Source organism: Pogona vitticeps, chromosome 4, assembly GCF_051106095.1.
Source record: "Pogona vitticeps strain Pit_001003342236 chromosome 4, PviZW2.1, whole genome shotgun sequence".
In the NCBI taxonomy this organism is placed as follows: Eukaryota; Metazoa; Chordata; class Lepidosauria; order Squamata; family Agamidae; genus Pogona; species Pogona vitticeps.
Genome location: NC_135786.1, coordinates 209,632,034 through 209,651,576, shown reverse-complemented (window position 1 = coordinate 209,651,576; position 19,543 = coordinate 209,632,034). Strand labels below are relative to the sequence as shown.

At 39.8% G+C, this 19,543-nt stretch overlaps 1 protein-coding gene across 3 annotated transcripts in view; it reads left to right on the top strand.

Moving 5' to 3' along the window:
* MMP16 (matrix metallopeptidase 16) overlaps positions 1-19,543 on the top strand; it is a 219,727-nt gene that overhangs the window by 125,468 nt on the left and 74,716 nt on the right. For all 3 annotated transcript variants that reach the window (XM_078393582.1, XM_020804979.3, XM_020804978.3), the window contains one exon: positions 3,671-3,975. In XM_078393582.1, the coding sequence (XP_078249708.1) occupies positions 3,671-3,975 (305 nt within the window). The remainder of the gene's footprint in view (positions 1-3,670; positions 3,976-19,543) is intronic.

Genomic DNA, 19,543 nt, shown 5'->3' with positions numbered 1-19,543 from the left:
CTTCCTCAAATACCAATTTGAACACAGAAAAACTGATAAAATGGTAATGTTAGGTTTGAAATACAAATATATCCATGAGTGCTAAAGCTTTGATCGTGCTAATTATATATATACCACTAATGTGAGTTTCCACAGGCAATGCAGATGCTGCCTCTCTTATGAAGCCTTACCATCTTTGTGCCAGTTAGAGCAAGTTGTTGTTATTATTATGAGTTTTGAACTGATGTAGGATTGAGTCTTTCCCCCGGTCTGGATTTCCTTTTGCACATGAGATGGTATGGGAAGCGGCAGTATTGCAGCATTCAATACATACTACACCTCTGTCTTGAATATGACCATAAGAGCAGTGCTTCTGTTTAACAAATGAGAAGCTTAACAGGATTGTTGGTGTTGGTTGCAGTGGACTTTTTCTTGTGTGTGTGGTGTCAAATTCAAATCATTTGTTGAAGGACTAAGTGGTCTGTAACTGATTTAAGACTTGTGAAGTGACAGAAACACTTTTTTATTCAAGCAGACTGACCGTGTTTGTGGTATTGAATTTGGGTTGCTTCCTATTTCTTTTTCCCTTGAGAGGGTCCTCAGTAAGTATGGGACTTCAAAATTTTAATGTTTTTAACCCAAAACTTGAAAGAGGCTCTTTCTTTCTTTCTTTCTTTCTTTCTTTCTTTCTTTCTTTCTTTCTTTCTTTCTTTCTTTCTTTCTTTCTTTCTTTCTTTCTTTCTTTCTTTCTTTCTTTCTTTCTTTCTTTCTTTCTTTCTTTCTTTCTTTCTTTCTTTCTTTCTTTCTTTGCATTGCTGAAAGAGAGTCCCTACAACAAGAATTGAAAAAAGGGAAACTGAAAAGAAACACTAAGCTTTCCTTCACCCTTTATCTGTTGAATTTCTGGAGAAGTTTTTCATTTGATATCATTGTAAGAGCTGCTGTCGGCAGCCAGTCACAATGTCCAGGAGCGGAGAGTAGGAATCTTGAATATGTAAAAGGGACTGAATTGGAGCCACTTTAGATCTCTTAACTGCAAGAAAGTACAAGTTAGACGGACGGACGGACGGACGGACAGATAGACAGATAGATAGATGGATGGATGGATGGATGGATGGATGGATGGGTGGGTGGGTGGGTGGAAATCAGTGAAGAGTGCTCTTTGCGTCGGTCGTTCCATGTGGGTGAGATTACTGTGTGTTGCTAAATTGCTGGTGCCCTCCATCTTGGATTATTCTGCCTGTATTCCTACTTACCTGCCACTGTGCCTCTATCTTGGATCCCTTTACCTTTCTTGCTTCTTTTTCTTGATTGTTGGGTATATTTTTTTCCATTTTGGGGGTAAACGCTACTGCTACCAATTTCTTGAATTATTTTAGCTGCCACCTGCTTTCTGACACCTGCTAATTTCAGAGGAGCTAAGTGAAAGCATCAAGTGATACAGGAAACCAACATTTCCCCGTATTCTTGTAGTTTTGGTTGCAGGGGGCTGGTATTTTTGCCTTTTTCGCTTGCTTCCTCTTCTTGAATTTTTTTTTTTTGGAGGGAATGTTTCTTATCTTGCTATTTCTTTTCCCATGGAGGTGCTTTTCCTGTTTGATTAATTTAAATCAGCTGCTATTTGTTTAATCCACTGTGTGCTTATTCTGTTGAAGGTTTATATTCTGGTGGGAATTGGAGGTTGGAACCATAGTTTGTTGTTGTTGGAAGGGCCGGGGGTGGACGTCAACAGTGCCAATGTACCACTGGGCTGTGTAAATGTGGTGATACAAATGATTGCCTGTATAGGTCTAATGGTACTTTTCCTTATCATGTACTGCTAGAGTAGATTGATTCTCTCTTCCCTCAACTCTCTGGCTTTAAAAAGTAAGTTTAATGGGTTTTAGGGCTTTTGGAGTATGAGGGAAGCATGCATGGGGCAAACCAAAAATAATGACCTGAAAGAAGCATTCCCTTTTGTGTAAAATGAAAGCACTGAGGCATGAAAAACATTTTAAAAAATGAAAATTGCACTCTCAAAAGAATCTGAAACATATCATGTCAACATTTCACCATGCACATTCCTACTGCTCTTCTTTACATATTGTATGGCAGTCAGGTGCACTATAGTCTAGTTGCTCCTGGAAATTTGGCTAATGCAAATGAATGAGAATGAAATTTCAAAGAATTTGAAGAATTATCACATTGCAAACTCATGACAGAAAGAAGCTGAGGATTATAACATTCAGATGTGGACAAAATTGAAATAGATATTAGTATTGTGACTTTACTGCTCAGTTTCCAGTTATTATTTTTGTTGTGATTATGGTATATTATATTAAGATAGAATAACAATTATATTAAGTATTGTACACTTTATTCTCAAGGTACATAATGTTAGCATTACATACTAAGGATGCAAAAGCCTGCTCATTTAAATCTTCATTTGCATTAGTTATAGACTTTCTCAACTCAATGAAAGGATTTTTCAAGCTCTTTCAGACATGGAATAATTAGTCACTATTTTTTAAATCAGTTATCTGTGTGATTTGTGCAAAGTGTCTGCAAAAGTAATATCCTTTCATTTTGAGAAACAAAGAACATACATGCAGTAGGAACAGAAGGACTGGCTCTTGGGAATCCTTCTCATTCTTAAATACTATGCAATAAAGCCATTCTGTTGAACTTGCATTATCCACATTAAAGTGATCTTTGTGTTAACATGTTACTTGATCAAATTTGCTTAATTTGTGCAGACAATAGTAATTTTTCTCCTTCTCTTGTTGAGAGGGTATACACAATACATTATTTTCACACAGTGTGGTGAACATAATATTGCATTTCCTTAGTTCTCACATGTGACAATGAGAAGAAAGGATTTATATGTCTACTGCTTAATCATTCACATTATTCTAATACTCTAGGTCAGGGGTTCCCAAACTGTTCGCCGCAGCTCAATGAGGTGCCATGAAACCCAGCCAGGGGAGCCAGGAGAAAATGGATGGAACATGAAGCTATGAAGGCTATAGAGCAGTGGTCTCCAACCTTGGGCCTTCAGATATTCTTGGACTACATCTCCCAGAAGCCTTCACCATCACCTCTGCTGGCCAGGTTTTCTGGGAGTTGAAGTCCAAGAACATCTGGAGGCTCAAGGTTGGAGACCACTGCTATAGAGGAACCGTTCACAGCTCTATAAAAACCTTCCCTATAGCCTTCATAGCTCCATGTTAAACAGGAACTGGAAGGAGAAGTCAAATGCTTGCCTGTCCATTTCCATGATAGAAGTGTTTGCCTGGTGGCCTCGTGGGTTTTCTGCAACAAGACGTGGAAGGAGGTGGGCCCTTGGGGATATTTGCGGTTGGGGGAGAAGATGGGATGCTTGTGGGGGGATCAAGATCCTGCCCTTGGTGGGAGAGAGACCCCTGATGGCATCTCCTAGCAGAGGGAGCTGTGGCCCATGATCAGTAAGTAAAGGGAGCTGTGAAGCAAAATGTTTCAGCACCACTGCCCTAGGTGCTCAAAATGTGATCTATGTAGAAGGTGCAGGGGATGCCCCAGTACGTTCACAGTCCTTATATTCTTTGGGGAGGCTCCTTACATGTCCTTCTCTGATCAGCTGAAAGAATAACTATGCAGTTATTTGTGTTATTAAAGCTGATATAAGCAACATCATCTTATTTATTTAATTTTCTTTGTGTGCATGTCTTTGCAGCATAAAGAACGTCACTCCCAAAGTAGGAGATGCTGAAACCCGTAAAGCAATTCGCCGTGCCTTTGACGTGTGGCAGAATGTAACTCCTTTGACGTTTGAGGAAGTTCCTTACATTGAACTAGAGAATGGCAAACGGGATGTGGATATCACTATCATTTTTGCATCAGGTTTTCATGGAGACAGTTCTCCCTTTGATGGGGAGGGAGGATTTTTGGCTCATGCGTATTTTCCGGGGCCAGGAATTGGAGGAGACACTCATTTTGATTCTGATGAACCATGGACTTTGGGAAACCCTAATCATGATGGTAAGCACACTGTTCTCTTTAAGCAGCCTCTGTTTCTCTTTTAACGTATGGTGCATTTATAAGACCATAAGATTATGCTGTATTTACATGTGCTGCCAATGCACCAGAATAGCTTCTTGAACCACAAGACGTGGGACACCTAGATTTAACTTTTAAATGAAGTGTAAAAAACATTATAAAAGGCGTTGTTCAAATGGCTATAATTTTAAGTATGCACTGTAGGATAGCAGAAAGATAGCAGAAAGAATCAGCTCTGGTAGGACTTTTTTTTAAATTAGAATGTCAATTATTATTGGTGTGGGATGGATACTTCTGTAACACATATCCTGTGTTAATTGTTGCCATATGGCTATAAACCTAGGCTTCAAGGTGTTTCTTGTAATTATTCTTTTATGCATATTTGGTAACAATGTCACAGACATGTTCCATTAATGAATGAATAGCATCCAACGTAAGTAACTGGCCCACAAAAAGTGGGTGAATGAAAGCAGTTGTTTTTGTAGTGATCATAAACTTGATAAAGCGACAGGTTACTCAGTTGTACTGGGCAACCAACTAGTAGCACTTTTCTGCGCTGATAGTAGAATTTTGGATATCTGCTGTAGACCTAAATTAACACAAGATGATGTGCAATCACTGTGGAAGCTTGGGTTCATACGAATGTATCGTAGAGAGGCCTCTACATGCAGAGTACCATTTAAGGGTGCAGTCAAGATGGCATTTCTCATAGCTGGCTTGAAGACCCCATGAGACAGAAACAAGGAACAATTACAGTGGTGCCTCGCATTACAATGTTAATTCGTTCCAGCGAAATCGCTGTAGAATGAAAACATCGTAAAGCAAAATTAAAAAGCCCATAGAAAGGCATTAAAACCCGATTAATGCGTTCCTGTGGGCTTGAAACTCACCGTCCAGCGAAGATCCTCCATAGCGCGGCCATTTTCGCTGCCTGTGGAGTGAGGAATCTGTCCCAGAAAAGAGTGGGGAGCCATTTTTTTAACCCGGCGGCCATTTTAAAACCGCCAATCAGCTGTCCGAAAATCGTCATTTTGTGAGAATCGGTTCCCGAAGCAGGGAACCGATCATCGCAAAGCGAAATTCCTCCATAGTAAACATCATTTTGCAATCGCTTTTGCAATCGCAAAAACTTCGTCGTAACGCGATTTCGTCGATAAACGGGGCGCTCGTCTTGTGAGGCATCACTGTATTTACTCATATGATTTGTTCATTGCCATTTTTTCTGAAATCTTCCAGTGGGATATTCAGTAGAGTACAACGATTAGAAACATCACAAGCAATATAAAATCAAGCAGTTATAACCAAAAGAAACAACGGAAGAAGAACTTAACAGCATTACACTTTTCTTGAATAATAATAAGAAAAAATAATAATTTCTTTAATAAGAAAACATTCACTTAAATTTTGCGAGACTTCGGGGGAGGGAGAGGCATGGTGGATAGGGTCAATATATGAAATAATTATCTTGATGCCCCTTAGAGCAGTGGTCCCCAACCTTGGACCTCCAGATGTTCTTAGACTACAACTCCCAGAAGCCTTCACCACCACCTCTGCTGGCCAGTATTTCTGGGAGTTGAAGTCCAAGAACATCTGGAGGCCCAAGGTTGGGGACCACTGCCTTAGAGGGCAAAAAAAGAGGCCTTTTTAGCAAACTCTTATTTTTCCAGGGGGAAAAAAGTGTGTTGTGACAATGCCAAGATTCTGCCTGTATGTTAGGAGGTGCTAGCTGATTTATAAAGGCAGATAGGGTTAGACAAACAGAATCTATGGTGGTAGTTCTGCCCCTTGGATAAGTCTGTTTACTTGTTCTGTTTTCTTTCTTTAAAAAGTCTCAGTGGTTAAATGTCTCTGGGATATGTTAATTGGTTCTATGTGTTAAACAGTTTCAGTCTCTGAGAGCTTTCTACATTGCATTTTTTAACATCATGAACATTCCTTTGAAATATTTGCATATAACATTATCCAAGGTTAAGGTTAGGTAATTGTGTTCTTTTAGGAGTTCATATTGAAAGTGCTTCCGAAGTGTTTTAGAAAGTAGGTGTATTCAATACCAGTCTGATGAGTTATGTGAGCTCATCATGTTAAGGCTTGGTGATCCATTAATTAACCAGATTACCTTGCTACATGAAGTTTAAGTTTAAAATTGGTCTTGGATAATACAGTCCAAGGCTGAATCAGTGGGCTGAGAAAAACTTTATAATCTGTTTCAAGAAGAAACAATATTCTGGGCTGAAATTGGATGGTCCCTCAACAAGAAATAGCTAAAAATGTAATTAAGGTTTCAAAAGCACACAGAGTGGTCAAAATCCTGATGCTATAAGTTCTATTGATTGAAATGAGCCTGCTCTAAGTCCAACTTAACTATGTTAAAGTAAGTCGCAGTTAGAGAACACAGTCAATGGAATTTACGGAGGAGTTGACTCATGAAACCTCCCTTGATTCAATGGGCCTACTCCAGTGTGATTTACTGTACTAAGCGACAGGATTTTGACTACTATATTGGCCAGTATCCTGTTGCCTAAACATGGAACAAAACAACAAATGCAACAGCATCCCCCCTTACCAGCTAAGACAGTCTTCCCGTTCCACTACCAGTCTTGCAAACTGTGGAAGAAGAATCATGTTTTGGGTAGAGGGAAGGAGCCATGTAGGGATGCTTACATGATTGTCCCTCCCCTTTGCATTTAAGCCATGGAATACTGGCAATTGAAAGTTATTGACTGGCTTGGGAATGAGTGTAGATACTCTTCCTTTATTTTTTAATTTATTTCCCTTGGGCAGAATTCTCTAAACACTCAGCCTCTTGTTGATCAATGTTTGTATTTAAATGTCTGAAACAAGGATTTAATCAGACATTAGGTAGGATAAGTGGAGTGTGGCAACATGTATAAATGGTACAATTTTTTTTTCAGTGTAGCAGGCTCAATAAGACAGCAGTTTATTGATCTTAACTATCACAGGAACTTATAGCAGCCTCACTTCTGTCAAATGAAATCCTCCCTTCCTGACAGCAAAATGAACTCTGTTGCTCGTGGTTTACTGTGCATTTCAAGCTTTAAATCTCAGCTTTGCATTGCAGGAAACATTCAATAATCCAAGAACCAGAAGGGATATGTTACAGGATAGCATTTTAATTGAAAATCTAACTGGAGAAGCATGCAAAATGCCCCCAGCAGTGTGATTCCTTTCATGTGCTCGCTAAAGATAAAGTGTGCAAACAGATGTATTTATGTATATATTGCTGCTTTGCTGTAAAGATTGGTATTCTGAGGCTAAATACTTTTAATCGAAGTTCAGGTTCACCAGGCAGGTTCAAGGGCACAACTGTTACAGGTGCTGGGCCAACGGTGGCAACACTTATCTGAGCCTAGGTTTTGAGAACAGAAATAAGGCAAAATTGCACTTTCAACGAAGATAGGCATCTTTCTGTGCTTTTTGACCACACATAACCTATTATAGGGGTTGCATCTGTGCAGTGACAGCTCACCAAGCCACTGTTAAAGGTAAAGGTTCACCTTGACATTTAGTCCAGTCATGTCCGACTCTAGGGTGTGATGCTCATCCCCGTCTCCAAGCCATAGAGCCAGTGTTTGTCCAAAGACAGTTTCTGTGGTCACGTGGCCAGTGCGACTAGCCACGGAATGCTGTTACCTTCCATCCGAGGTGGTACCTATTTATCTACTCGCATTTACATGCTTTCAAACTGCTAGGTTGGCAAGGAGCTGGGACAAGCGACTGTTACCACAAGTTAATAATATTGGACTGCCTACGAGTAAATAATCTCCCTTTTGCATTAGAGGCAGACATCACAACACACACACAAAAAAATGGAGTATTTGAGTTGCTGTATTACATTAGACGTTCATACCTTTTAAACATGTAATTGATCAGTTCTAAATATTCATGCTTAGTGTGCTATACTTGCAGTCTCTGCTGGGTTGGAAACATTGCAATACCAGCACAGTGTCACAGATGGTGAGTACTTCCCTCAGCCTTTATTTGCTGGTGTCATAAAGTTCCAGATCAGACATTAATGGCACTAGGGGCATTACTGAGTCATCATCACATGGCAGAATGTTATCCTTTATGTTGCATTTATACAAGTTGATGCTTGAGAATCTGGACTGAATGTATCATGTACAAATTACAGACCAGTTAGTGCTACTTATCCGTTTGAGTATAATTACCCACCACCACCAAAAAAAATGTTTAACAGATGGCCAGTTTATGTAGGGAGATATCATTAACAGACTAGAAAGCGTTAGGTGTTAAGCTGGATGTTGCCCCAGTACCAGGCAGTGTTCAAATCAGTATGGTGGTGTGCAATCTGCTGAGGAAAATGATCTATCACCCCTCCCTCTCTCTCTCTTTCCCTTCTACAAGGTCACGTGCTTTATTAAGGTGGCATTTGTACCATTTTCTTTTCCCCAGAAATTACTCTGATGTCCTGCCTTCGGTTATTGTAACACTTATCCTTCTCATATTTTATTCCCCTCCCCCGCTTTCAAATGATGGACTTGCATAATTAGCCTTCAATCAATAAGGAAGAAACAAAAATTCATAAATGTTATCACTCTTTATCAAAATGTGTGTTTTGGGTTATCAGGTTACCCCCTTGAAAGAATGGTCAACTACTGTGAGATTTTCATTTCTGCCCAACAGTGAAAATGCCACCACTTTTTCTGTCAGTAGTTGCATCAAGAAAATTTCCAGGTTTTTTTTAAACATGAACTTTGTATTTTGTGTTAAAAACCACAAACCCTTGTATTTTACATTCAAATCATGTCTTTTTTTGTATAATGCAGATTTTTAATGCAAAATGCAAGATTTCGTGGAAAATGATAAAACCCTTTTTTCAAGTTTTCAGGAAGAGACTACTCAGGAGTGGTTTATCATTCCGTTATTCGGGGGTGGGGGTGGGGTGGGATGGAGCTTCTGGGGTTTTGTGTCTTGCCTAAGGTTACACAGGTTGGCTCTTCTGTAGGGTGTATACAACACAAGAGGTTTTGCACAAAACATAAAGTTTTATTTGACTCTAACTATGAAGGTTACATAATCTGCATGAGCTGTATCCACAGTTCTGTGCACGGAACAGGGCTTTTGTAGCATTGTCTCCCCCTCACTCTTTCCAGATTCCAGCTGATTTTCACTGGTCAAAATCCTGTTGCTTAGCATAATAGATTAGGCTCAGTGATCTAATGAGGATTTGGTGAGTTAACTCCTTCATAAGTGACACTAATTCAAATGGCTTTACTACAGTTGCAACTTACTTTAGCATCGTAAGCTGCAGTTAGAGTCAGCCCATTAGAATCAATGGAACTTACAAAGGGGTTGACTTAATAAGTTACATTGATACAATGGACCTACTCAAGTGCAATTTAGTATAGCAAGCAACAGGTTTTTGGCCATCAAACACTAACTCAATTATACCTAACTTGATTGTTTACTTGCCTGTAGCTTTCAAAAAGTACAGTGGTGCCCCGCATAGCGACGTTAATCCATTCCAGGATTAACATCGCTAATCGGATTCGTCGCTATGCGGGGGGGAAAACCCATAGGAACGCATTAAACTCTGTTTAATGCGTTCCTATGGGGCGAAAACTCACCGCTATGCGAAGATTCCCCCATCCGGCCGTCATTTTCGCTGCCCAGTAAGCGAGGGCAGGGCGCAAAAATGCTGCGGGTGGCCATTTTGTGGATGTGGTGGCCATTTTGGAACTGCCGATCAGCTGTTTAAAAAACATCGCAGTGCGATAATCGGTAAGCGAAACGCTTACCCATCATCACAATGTGATGTTTAGCCATATAAAACATCGCAATGCAATCGTTAAAACGATCGCAAAATCTGCATCGCTATGTGGATTCGTCGTTAAACGGTGTGCTCGTTAAGCACCACTGTATTTTAACAAAGATAGCTATTAGAGAAGGGTCCCAAATAGTTTGGATCCCTAGATCTGAATATCTCCATGTAGCAGCACAGCTCCTGCATGTCCACTTAGCCCTCCCCGGGACAGGAGCTCAACCAGCCTGGCCTGTCACCTCAGCAGCCAACCACTTGTTGGCTGCTCAGGGAGAATCCCTTTCCCTCCTCCTTGTCAGAGTGGTCAGCTGCCAGAGAGGTGGGCTGGGACAGCTGAGCTCCTGCCTGGATTGGCATGCTGCTGAAGCAAGAGGACCCCCAGTAGCATGCAACAACAGGTCACTGAACCAGTCAGTCCAGAGGCGGGCTGAGTGGACGTGTGGCAGATGTACTGCCATGAGTAGATATTCATATCTAGGGATCTGAAAAATTAGTCTCCCTACTCTAACAGCTATATTAAAACTTCTCAAAGAATGTTTGCAGTACAATGAAACCCATATAAATTCTAAAACAATGGATCAAAGCACTTAAATCAGTAAAATGTGCATCTTATCTTTTTCTCTTTATATCTATGTGAATGAACCTACTAAACATATTGTGATGTTTGATTTATGTAGAATCATCTAGATGTCATCAGTTAACCATGTCTTCAGTTAAAGCAACTTTTTACATTAGAAAAGTTTAGTTTCCCCCTGTTCCTAGATGATGTATAGAAATATTACCAAATAAACAAACAGAAGAGAGAAAACATATTGGCCCAAGTTGATGCTGCGGTGATCACCTTTAAATTATGGGTCCAAATAAAAAGGCACAAAACTCTCTGTGCAGCACTATGAGTTAAAAAATTCTGTGTCAAGTATGATGATGTTAGAGAAAGTGGGGAGATAGGAGATTTAAGCTAAATTTAGAACAAACTTTCTGATAGTAAAAATTGTTTGTTGGAGGAAGGCACTGCTTTTCAAAACCTCTGGAGATTTCTAAACAAAAGTTGAATGTCTCACACTGTGTATTTCTTGCATTTGGTATGAGTTAGACTAGATCACTGGTTCTTAACCTTGGGTTATTCAGGAGTTTTGGACTGCAACTCCCAGAAGCCTTCACCACCAATTGTGCTGGCTGGGGTTTCTGAGAGTTGCAGTTCAAAAACATCCGAGTAACAAAGGTTAAGAACCACTGGACTAGATGACCCTTAGGAAACCTTTCAGCTTTAAAAGTCTATGATTATGTCTTATTTTGTAAAAATATTCCAAGACTTTGGCTCTGTCCCCTAGTTATCCTCGTCTCTACACATGTAGCATTTTGTATGTACTTTACCTTTTGTGGCTTTTCCTCCCTTCCTTACTTTCTTTCCCCTCATTGTCACAATGTATATTGCAAATATTTTAGGGCAAGGCAACAACCATTTCTTGCAAGGTATAGAATTATGGTGGATTGTAAAATATATTGTTGGTTTTCAGGTAATTTGGAGTGTGTGAGCTGACTAGATAGCCAGAGAGTTAGGTATCTGGCCATGGAGCCAAAGATTTGGACTTTGATTCCCTGCTGTGTACCCCAGAAGAGCCAGTTTGTGTGGCCTTGGGTGAGCTGCAGTCCCAGAAGAAGGGAGTGGTAAACCATTTCTGAGCACTCTCTACCTAGGGTCATCATAAGTCAGAATTGACTTGACAGCGGACAATCATTTTTAATCTGGTGTGGGCTACAGTTTAGTGAACAAAGTTAGGTCTGGTGTCCATATTTTGGAGGCAGCAATGGTAGTCTAATGAGCAACTTTGACTGTGAATCAGATCAGTTCTATGCTGGCACTGAAAAATGTTATTAACTCAGGGTGTCCTTCTGTTCAGAAGGGGACTTTTGGATCCATCCAAAGAATTAACTAATAGAGGAAGAGGGGAAAGAGTTTCCACCATTTCCCTTGGACAGCCTCTCACCTACTACAAATCTAATCCGGAGGATTGTGTGCTTCTTAAGAAAAGTGCAGACATTGAACTGCTGCTGGTGGACGGAAAATAGTAGAAAATTGACTCCCTTCCATCAGCAAAGCCTCCCGTTAGATCAGAAACCCTTCCAGAGATGAATAGGATTGCTATTAGATACAACTCAGTGTCATCAGTCAGCAAGCAGTCTTTGGTATAATTCAGGATGTCTTGTTTCAGCAGGGGTGCTGAAATTCAAAGCCAAAATGCCTTATGAAGACAGTATCTTAGACCACCAAAAGACACAGTGGAACAAAATAAGTTAACTGAGTTAAAGGTATGAGTCATTCCTTAGAGTCAGACTTCATCCTCCATTCTGTCCCCCTCCTCCTCCTCTTTCAGATTCATTGTGTAAACTGTGGTTTCTGTAAGATGGAATACAGTCATTGTGGAGTCTGCTATCGTTTAACATTTTTGATAAAACTGTTGAGAACTTCAGTGACAGATTGTTTAGAAGCTAAATTGAACTCCAAAGTGTCAAGAGGATTAACTGGCTGAGCAATTGTTCCTTCTTTTCAGGTTGCCTGGCCTACCAGAGGCTGGTAAAAATACAACAGCTTGGTTATTTAGCAAAAATGCAAATCACCAAACCCCTTGAAAAAGAATTGGGCTCATTTGCCACACTATAATGCTCTGCTAATGAAGGCAATTTGAATTCTGTGTTTCTCAAAAGAGATGAACAACTTTTTGGAGTGCTCAGTAAAACCTTAATATATTCTTGTTGCTGTTTTTATAAATCTTGTTAGAGTTACTCATGCTTTTAAAGCATTCATATTAATTCCCAAACAACAAGGGCAATAAAGTTTTGTGGGGAAACAAAACTGAATCTGAAGGAAAGATCCTGAAAGTCATTTTCAGATAACAATTGTCTTGAAATAGCCTTAATTTTTTTTATTTTATTTCTAACCTAAACCCATCTTTATGGCCCAGGACAAGTAGTACTTTAACAAATGAACTATCTGGTACCTTAAAATTTGATTAAACTTCCAAAGACATTTGCTAAGCAGTAGATTTACTGAAATGGCTTCCAGAAGCTTTCCAACATAATGATTTTAATGATATTTGCACAAAAAATTGGTATTTCAAAATCTGAGATCAGAAGTTGACTCTTTTAGTCACAGTGATGAGTAGATAAGAATAGGGGTTGGAGAGGTTTACATAACGATTTCTGGGAGAACTTATAGGGGAAATGGACACAAGAGGAGTCTGGATACGTGGTCCCAAAGTCCAGGTAGAAACCATCCAACCAAGTAACATGGCAGCCTGGAGCTGGGGAGGGGGCAGCTTTTTTTTTGACAGTTGCACAGACAACAAAATCTACCAAGCTCCAGGCATTTATGGTTGCTGGCGCTCCTGCTGATGCTTTCATCCTGTGTGGCTGTACCTGTAGCAGACACAACATGGATGGATTTTTTTCTGAAGTTTTTTATAGACTATACTGATGTCTGAACACAACTTAACCAGCAGCCCATGAAGAGTTTTTCCAGGGCCTTGCACTGCTACTGAGAGGTCTCTAGCTTTTTAGTACATTGATGTTCTGCAAGTTCAACACACATACAAATATCTTTGTGGTGAGCCCATGAGGCCTGCTGCTGTCTGAGAATGGATGAGCATGGATGCCTAGGTTTTAAAGCTGCCCTACACACAAGAATCAAAGTTCCCTCTCCTCCTCCACAACCACCACTCAATCTGAAGTAAGTGTCCCTGTCAAGAAATCCTGAGAAGCATGGCATTTCCCTAAGACTTCAGACAGGGTTCTGAGCCCAGCAAATCAAGATCTTTATGGAACTTTCACTGGGTTCTAATTCACAGGGTGGCACCTTTCTTGTGGACCAGGGAGAAACTGTTCTCCTGGGCTACACTTAGGGCCAAACTGCGCATTACCGTATTTGCCGACGTATAAGACCCCCCCAACATTTCCACTCAAAATATAGTTTGTTATATACTTGCTGTATAAGACTACCCCCTCTTCCGCACACCTTCCACACACCAGTGTAACCGCAGTGTCTCCAGCCCACCCCTGCATCTCTCTGTGACCGGCATTAGTTCGCAAGTGCGCATGTGTGAGCTCTGCATAGACAAGAGGTGGGCCAGAGCGCCGCTGCTTCCTACTGAGCAGAATGGGCCAGTCACATTGAAAAGTCTGGCACCCCTGTCTCGCTGCTGATGCTCGCTGCAGCTGTGCTGGATACTGTGCGATACTGGACGGTATGTAGAATGAGGTGGGCAGGCATCAGGAGGCTACTATGGGCACCAGGCAAGCATCGGAAGGCCACTATGGGCAGCTATGTCTATCTCAACTGAAGTGCGCCCGGCGTATAAGAAGACCTCCCCCCACTTGGAGGCATGTTTTTTCAGGGCAAAAAAATAGTCTTACACGCCAGCAAATACAGTATCTTAAATTAGTGGTTCCCAACCTTGGGTAACCCAGGTATTCTTGGACTTCAATTTCCAGAAGCCTTCACCACCAGCTGTGCTGGCCAGGGTTTCTGGAAATTGCAGTAGAAAAACACCTGAATTACCCAAGGTAGGAACCATTGTATTCAATAGACGATTTGGCCTTGTGTTTTATTTATTGAATCCAGATTATGACTATGATTTGAATGAGGTATGGGTTTTGTTTGTTTTGCATTGTTTATGTTTCACCTTATCCCATTGCCCCATGAAGCAGAGCTGATAAAAATCATACGTCTTTATCTCCAGTGACATTGGAGTGGTAGTGAGATTTCCATGGATGACAATGGCAGCTTCTGAGGCTAGGAAAATTGAACTCTGTCTTAGCCTAATACTGTTGCAATGATGTGCTTTGAAAGGTGTAGGATTTAGAATCTTTCCCATTTTTCCCTGGAGACGTGATGTCTCTCCCTGTGGCTGCTATTTAAAGGTTACCTCCATCCACCTCCAGACTAAACTGTTGATTAAACATAACATATTACTTGGTCTGTAATTCCACCTATTCTGCACATTTCCTTTCTAAATGCTTTTCCTTGTATAACATTCCACTTCTTGAGAGCAAATTCTATCTGTATCTATACAGCTGATCCTTTTCTACCCCACATTTTACCACACTTCTGCCTCTGTTATGTGAAAGAAACATCTTTCCCCCATGGTTAAGATGAGCAAGTTGCTTTAGGCAAACCTGGCTTCTCTGTCTGTTAAAGCAAACATTTCCTGCCTGTAGCTCAATTTCAGTGCATCATCTCACCCTGTCTAGTTCTATAGAACTGGTAGCCCTCTTACCAGTTGTTCTCTATTCCTCTGCGCCTGTCCAAAAGCTTGTTAGAACTAACACCAGTTTTACATGCACAATTAACATGCTGTTCCAGTTTAAATAGTCGGCATAAGAGAATGAGCTGGAATGGGATTATAGCATTTAGGAAAAACAGAATAATCCCAGTCTCCACACACACTACAATACTTATGGAAAAAGTCACTTCCCTCCACAAATCCACTGTTAGCTTTGGAAGAGAAATAATACTCACTAGATTCTTTGTTCTCATTGCTTTTTCCTCAGTGGGGAAATTTTAAATTTTATTAGATTCCTCAACATCAGCTGAAAAGGAGACAAGGAACACTATTTTTCTCATCATGCTCTTCAGAGCGTGTGCAAATCTCCTGCCTTCTCACTTTGAAAAGCAAAGGAAACATATGTGTAAACATTTTAGAATGATTGGCTAATTGTTAAAAGAAGATGAAAATAATCCTTCCTATGCTTCTGTTTTTTAAAAGTCTGTGCAACAAAGCAGAAGCCATCAGGATTTTGCACAAGTTGCATTTAAATACTATATGCAGTATTGGTTCAATTTTGCTTAATTTGCAAAAACAACTTTTATCATTCTCTTTTCCTGTTGAGAGCATCCTAAAATACCTTTTTCTCTCGTTGGATGTGGAAGAATTTTGCTATTCCTTCTCCTTGCACATGAGGATAAAACAAAGAATTATTTTGATCCCTACTGTTTATTCTAGTGAAGGCTTCACACTGAAGAGAGGGAATGACTGAAATCCTTTTGTGCTTTTATGCAAAAGGCAGAACTTTTCAAAGTGAATTGCAATACATCTCTATATCCATTTTTATTACACACCAATAGAGTATAGGTGTTAATGGCAAGGAGTGTGCAATCAAAAGAGGTAACAACCCTAATTCAACACTTCTAATCTGGTTGAACGCTCAGAGATTAAAGCCCAGATTTCTAATATCTAAGCATTCAAAGGAGCCTGCAATTGAAAGAAGTGGCAAACCTAATTTAACACATCTGCCTGCCTAATATTAGATTTAAGGTAGAATATTGTTGTATCATCATAGTAGGTTATAATGAACCATTGTGTTATTTTATTAACATTATTTTGATGGATTAACATTAGATCCACTCTAGCAAATTTGTGTACAGTATTCTTTTTGCTACAGCCAAAACTCTAATCTAAGGACAGGGGGAAATAATAGGTTTGGCTTGAGTTACATTGCCACAATATGGCTTAACATAAAATCCCAGCTCAAGTGTTTGGTTCTGTGGGTGGTCAGTCTGCTTGAACAGACTTTTCAGCACTGGTTTCTATTAATTTCATTATTTGTCACAGATGAGACAATGTTTAAAGAATAGTAAAACAACCCAGACTCAGTGCCTGTGAAACTACTACTGTTACCATTTGTTCTTTCATTATGCTATTGCAGGTATGCAATATATGTTTATATTAGAAAACTTTTTATTGTGTACCAGTCTTATTGCTTCTTGTTACTTATTCCCATTTCTCCCTTTCCATATCCATTTTGTTTTTTTTTATGTGTATATCTTTAAAGTGTTTAAAAATTTTACTGATGAACTTTAGCCATATTGCAATATGATTTCAGATGGCTTTTTGTGATAAATTATTGCCTTAAAATATTGATAGGTAAAAACTTAAAATCCTAAATGTGGACAAAAAATTACCAATAAAACACTGATTTAAGGCTCCCTGTACAGAATACTCATTTCAGAAATGTTAAACATATTTAAGGGGGAAAACACATGCATAAACAAGATGTTTTCATAATGTATTTTTCTTTTTAAAAACAAATATTTATTGAATGAACATGGAAACAACAAGAATAACAAAATAATCGTACAGAATTTTCACTAGAAATACATAATCTGATACTCGTACAGTTTTGTAATTTGTATCAGATTAAAATACCACACCACAGATTGACTTTGTTTTTGAATACCACTTTAAATAGCAAGTCTAGTAATAAAAGTATAAATCACAGAGATAAATTACAGAACAATATTCTGTTTCTATTTTCTATACGGAGAGAAAAAGATTCGGGATATCAAAATGTATCTGTTTCCACAATTACAGTATTAGATCATATTCCTATTGTTAATTGGATTCCTTCAATAATTTCAAGTGACTGTGTCCTTTTCAGAGTTACTGCTTCTTTTTGACCATCTAATTTTTATCTCAGAATTGTAGGAGCCCCTCCTAGACTCTTACACAGATGTACTTTATCTATTTTCAACTATTTGCTCCGTAAATCACTAAATCTAGCTAATCTGATTTAATCAAGGATTAAATTAGATTGAATGAGTCAACATTAGGGATGTGAAAGCAACTAGGAAGGTTACAGATCAGTACATTTAACTAGAGGCAAATCCTTGTAAACAATCTGGGGAAGGGCAATTTCTGTGCCTTGTCAAATGGCTTATAAAACACAGGGCATAAAAGCTAATCATCTCTCTCCTGTGATGTTCCCACAGCTGAGGTACAAATGGGTCTTACAGTGAAAATGTCAGCGTGAAAATCCTCCATGTTTTCAATGCACTTCATTTTTTAATATTCAATTCATGTCGATAGCAAAAGTAGAATAAAATCAAGGTTAACTACCCTGGCTTTCAGGGCAAAATTATGCTTTTATTGCAGGCACCTGACTAATGCATATTTTAAAACAATCTAAGAGTCTTGTATATCCCCTGTCTTCGTTCTGTTGGAATTAAGAACTGCAGCAAATGTATGTGCGTGTGCACACGGACACTGAGCTAGAATATTTGCATATGTAATCTTTCCATGTTATAGATGAGTATTTTTGCTTTACGATGTATTCGCTTAACGGCAATTTTTCTGGAACGGATTATCGTCGTTAAGCAAGGCACCACTGTATATCAATCTATTTAGCTGCCCTTTTCAGCAGTCTCCCCAACTTAAAAAGTTGGTTAAATTCCATAGTTTATGCATGGCCCAATTTATTAATCATCCTTGAATTGGTTTCCAAGTGTGATAGAAATACAGAGCTCATATGAAATGCACTTGAAATCTATGCAGGCTGAACTCAGTCCTTTTTCTCGTTGGGATGGTGAGCCAGGAGAAATTTATGAAAACCCCAACCTCTATTGAACTGCAGAGATCAGCTTCTGGTAAATTTCACATTGCTGCCAGTTCAGTTGACACAGCGGTCCCGAGCTGTGCTGCAGGAACCTGAACCAGCGGAATCTCAGAAATGAATCTCCTGGGGGAAGCAAGCATCTCAGTTGTGGATGTATCATATGTGGCATTGAGACATAACAAGAGAGAGAAGGACTCCAGGCTAGAGATGCTTTAACGTCCTGCATTCACTTCCTTGATATCTGTTATGGCAGTGATGCAAGTAAGCTTGTGAGTCTGGATAGAGTCGACCCAGCATCGTTTCTAGGAAAGTCCTCATTCTTGTGGATAGTGTCTGGGCTGCCCAGCCATGGAGTTTTTCTCTGCTGTAAACTAGGCAGTGATGGCGAACCTATGGCACGCATGCCACATCTGGCAAGTGAAGCCCATTCTTCTGGCACACGAGTGAGTGGCTCACCCACCCACCCTTGTGGAAATGAACCTTTTGAAGTGGCTGCAGCTGGGATTCCCCCTTTCTCTTTCTGTTCTGGGTCCTTTAACTTCCTGTCCATCCCCATGATTCCCCCTTTAACTTCCTGTCCATCCCCATGATTCCCCCTGAAACTGCCACTTCCTGTTCTGGTTCTGGTCTTCCGGGCGGCACAGCAGCCACTGATTTCTTCCCCACCCCTTCATTTTGGGCACTCGAGCTGAAAAAGGTTTGCCTCCACTGAACTAGGGCATGGAAAAGTTACTCTATTGTTGTTGTTACTGATGTTGTGGTTGCCGGAATCTCCCAGCCTGCAGTGTCACTAAAAAGTTAATGTTCATATATTCCCTTACTTTTATTTATTACAATCATAACCAATCAACCCATAATTAATTAGATTTTTGGCCTGCTATCACTGTGTGGCACAAGCAGGTTATGACCAGGGCAGGGGAGTGTCCCACCCCCAAATTTTAATAAGACCACCATGGTGTAAAAAATGCTCTGTGGAGTGATAGTGACCAACATGAAGTAGACTAAGCCAAATAATACCTTACAGGTAACCTGTCCTTTGAACTGAAATCACTCATCTTCATCCCAAGATGTGACTGAGACAGAGTGTTGGGTCAGAGAAGTTAGGCTTATGAAAGGAGAACATAGCAGTCTAAAGACAAATAGCAAAAAAACTGGCTGATTTGCAATCTCTGGGAGGAAAGAAGAACTCATATTGTGACAACCATACGCAATCCTCACTTAAGGAATGTTATCTTCTAGTGTTTAAACTGAAATCCAGTTGTAACTAGTGTAGGCCCATTGAATCAGTGAAATTTATAGAAAAGTTGACTCACAAAATCCTCACTGATTCAACGAATCTAGTTGCATTTTACTACTGGATTT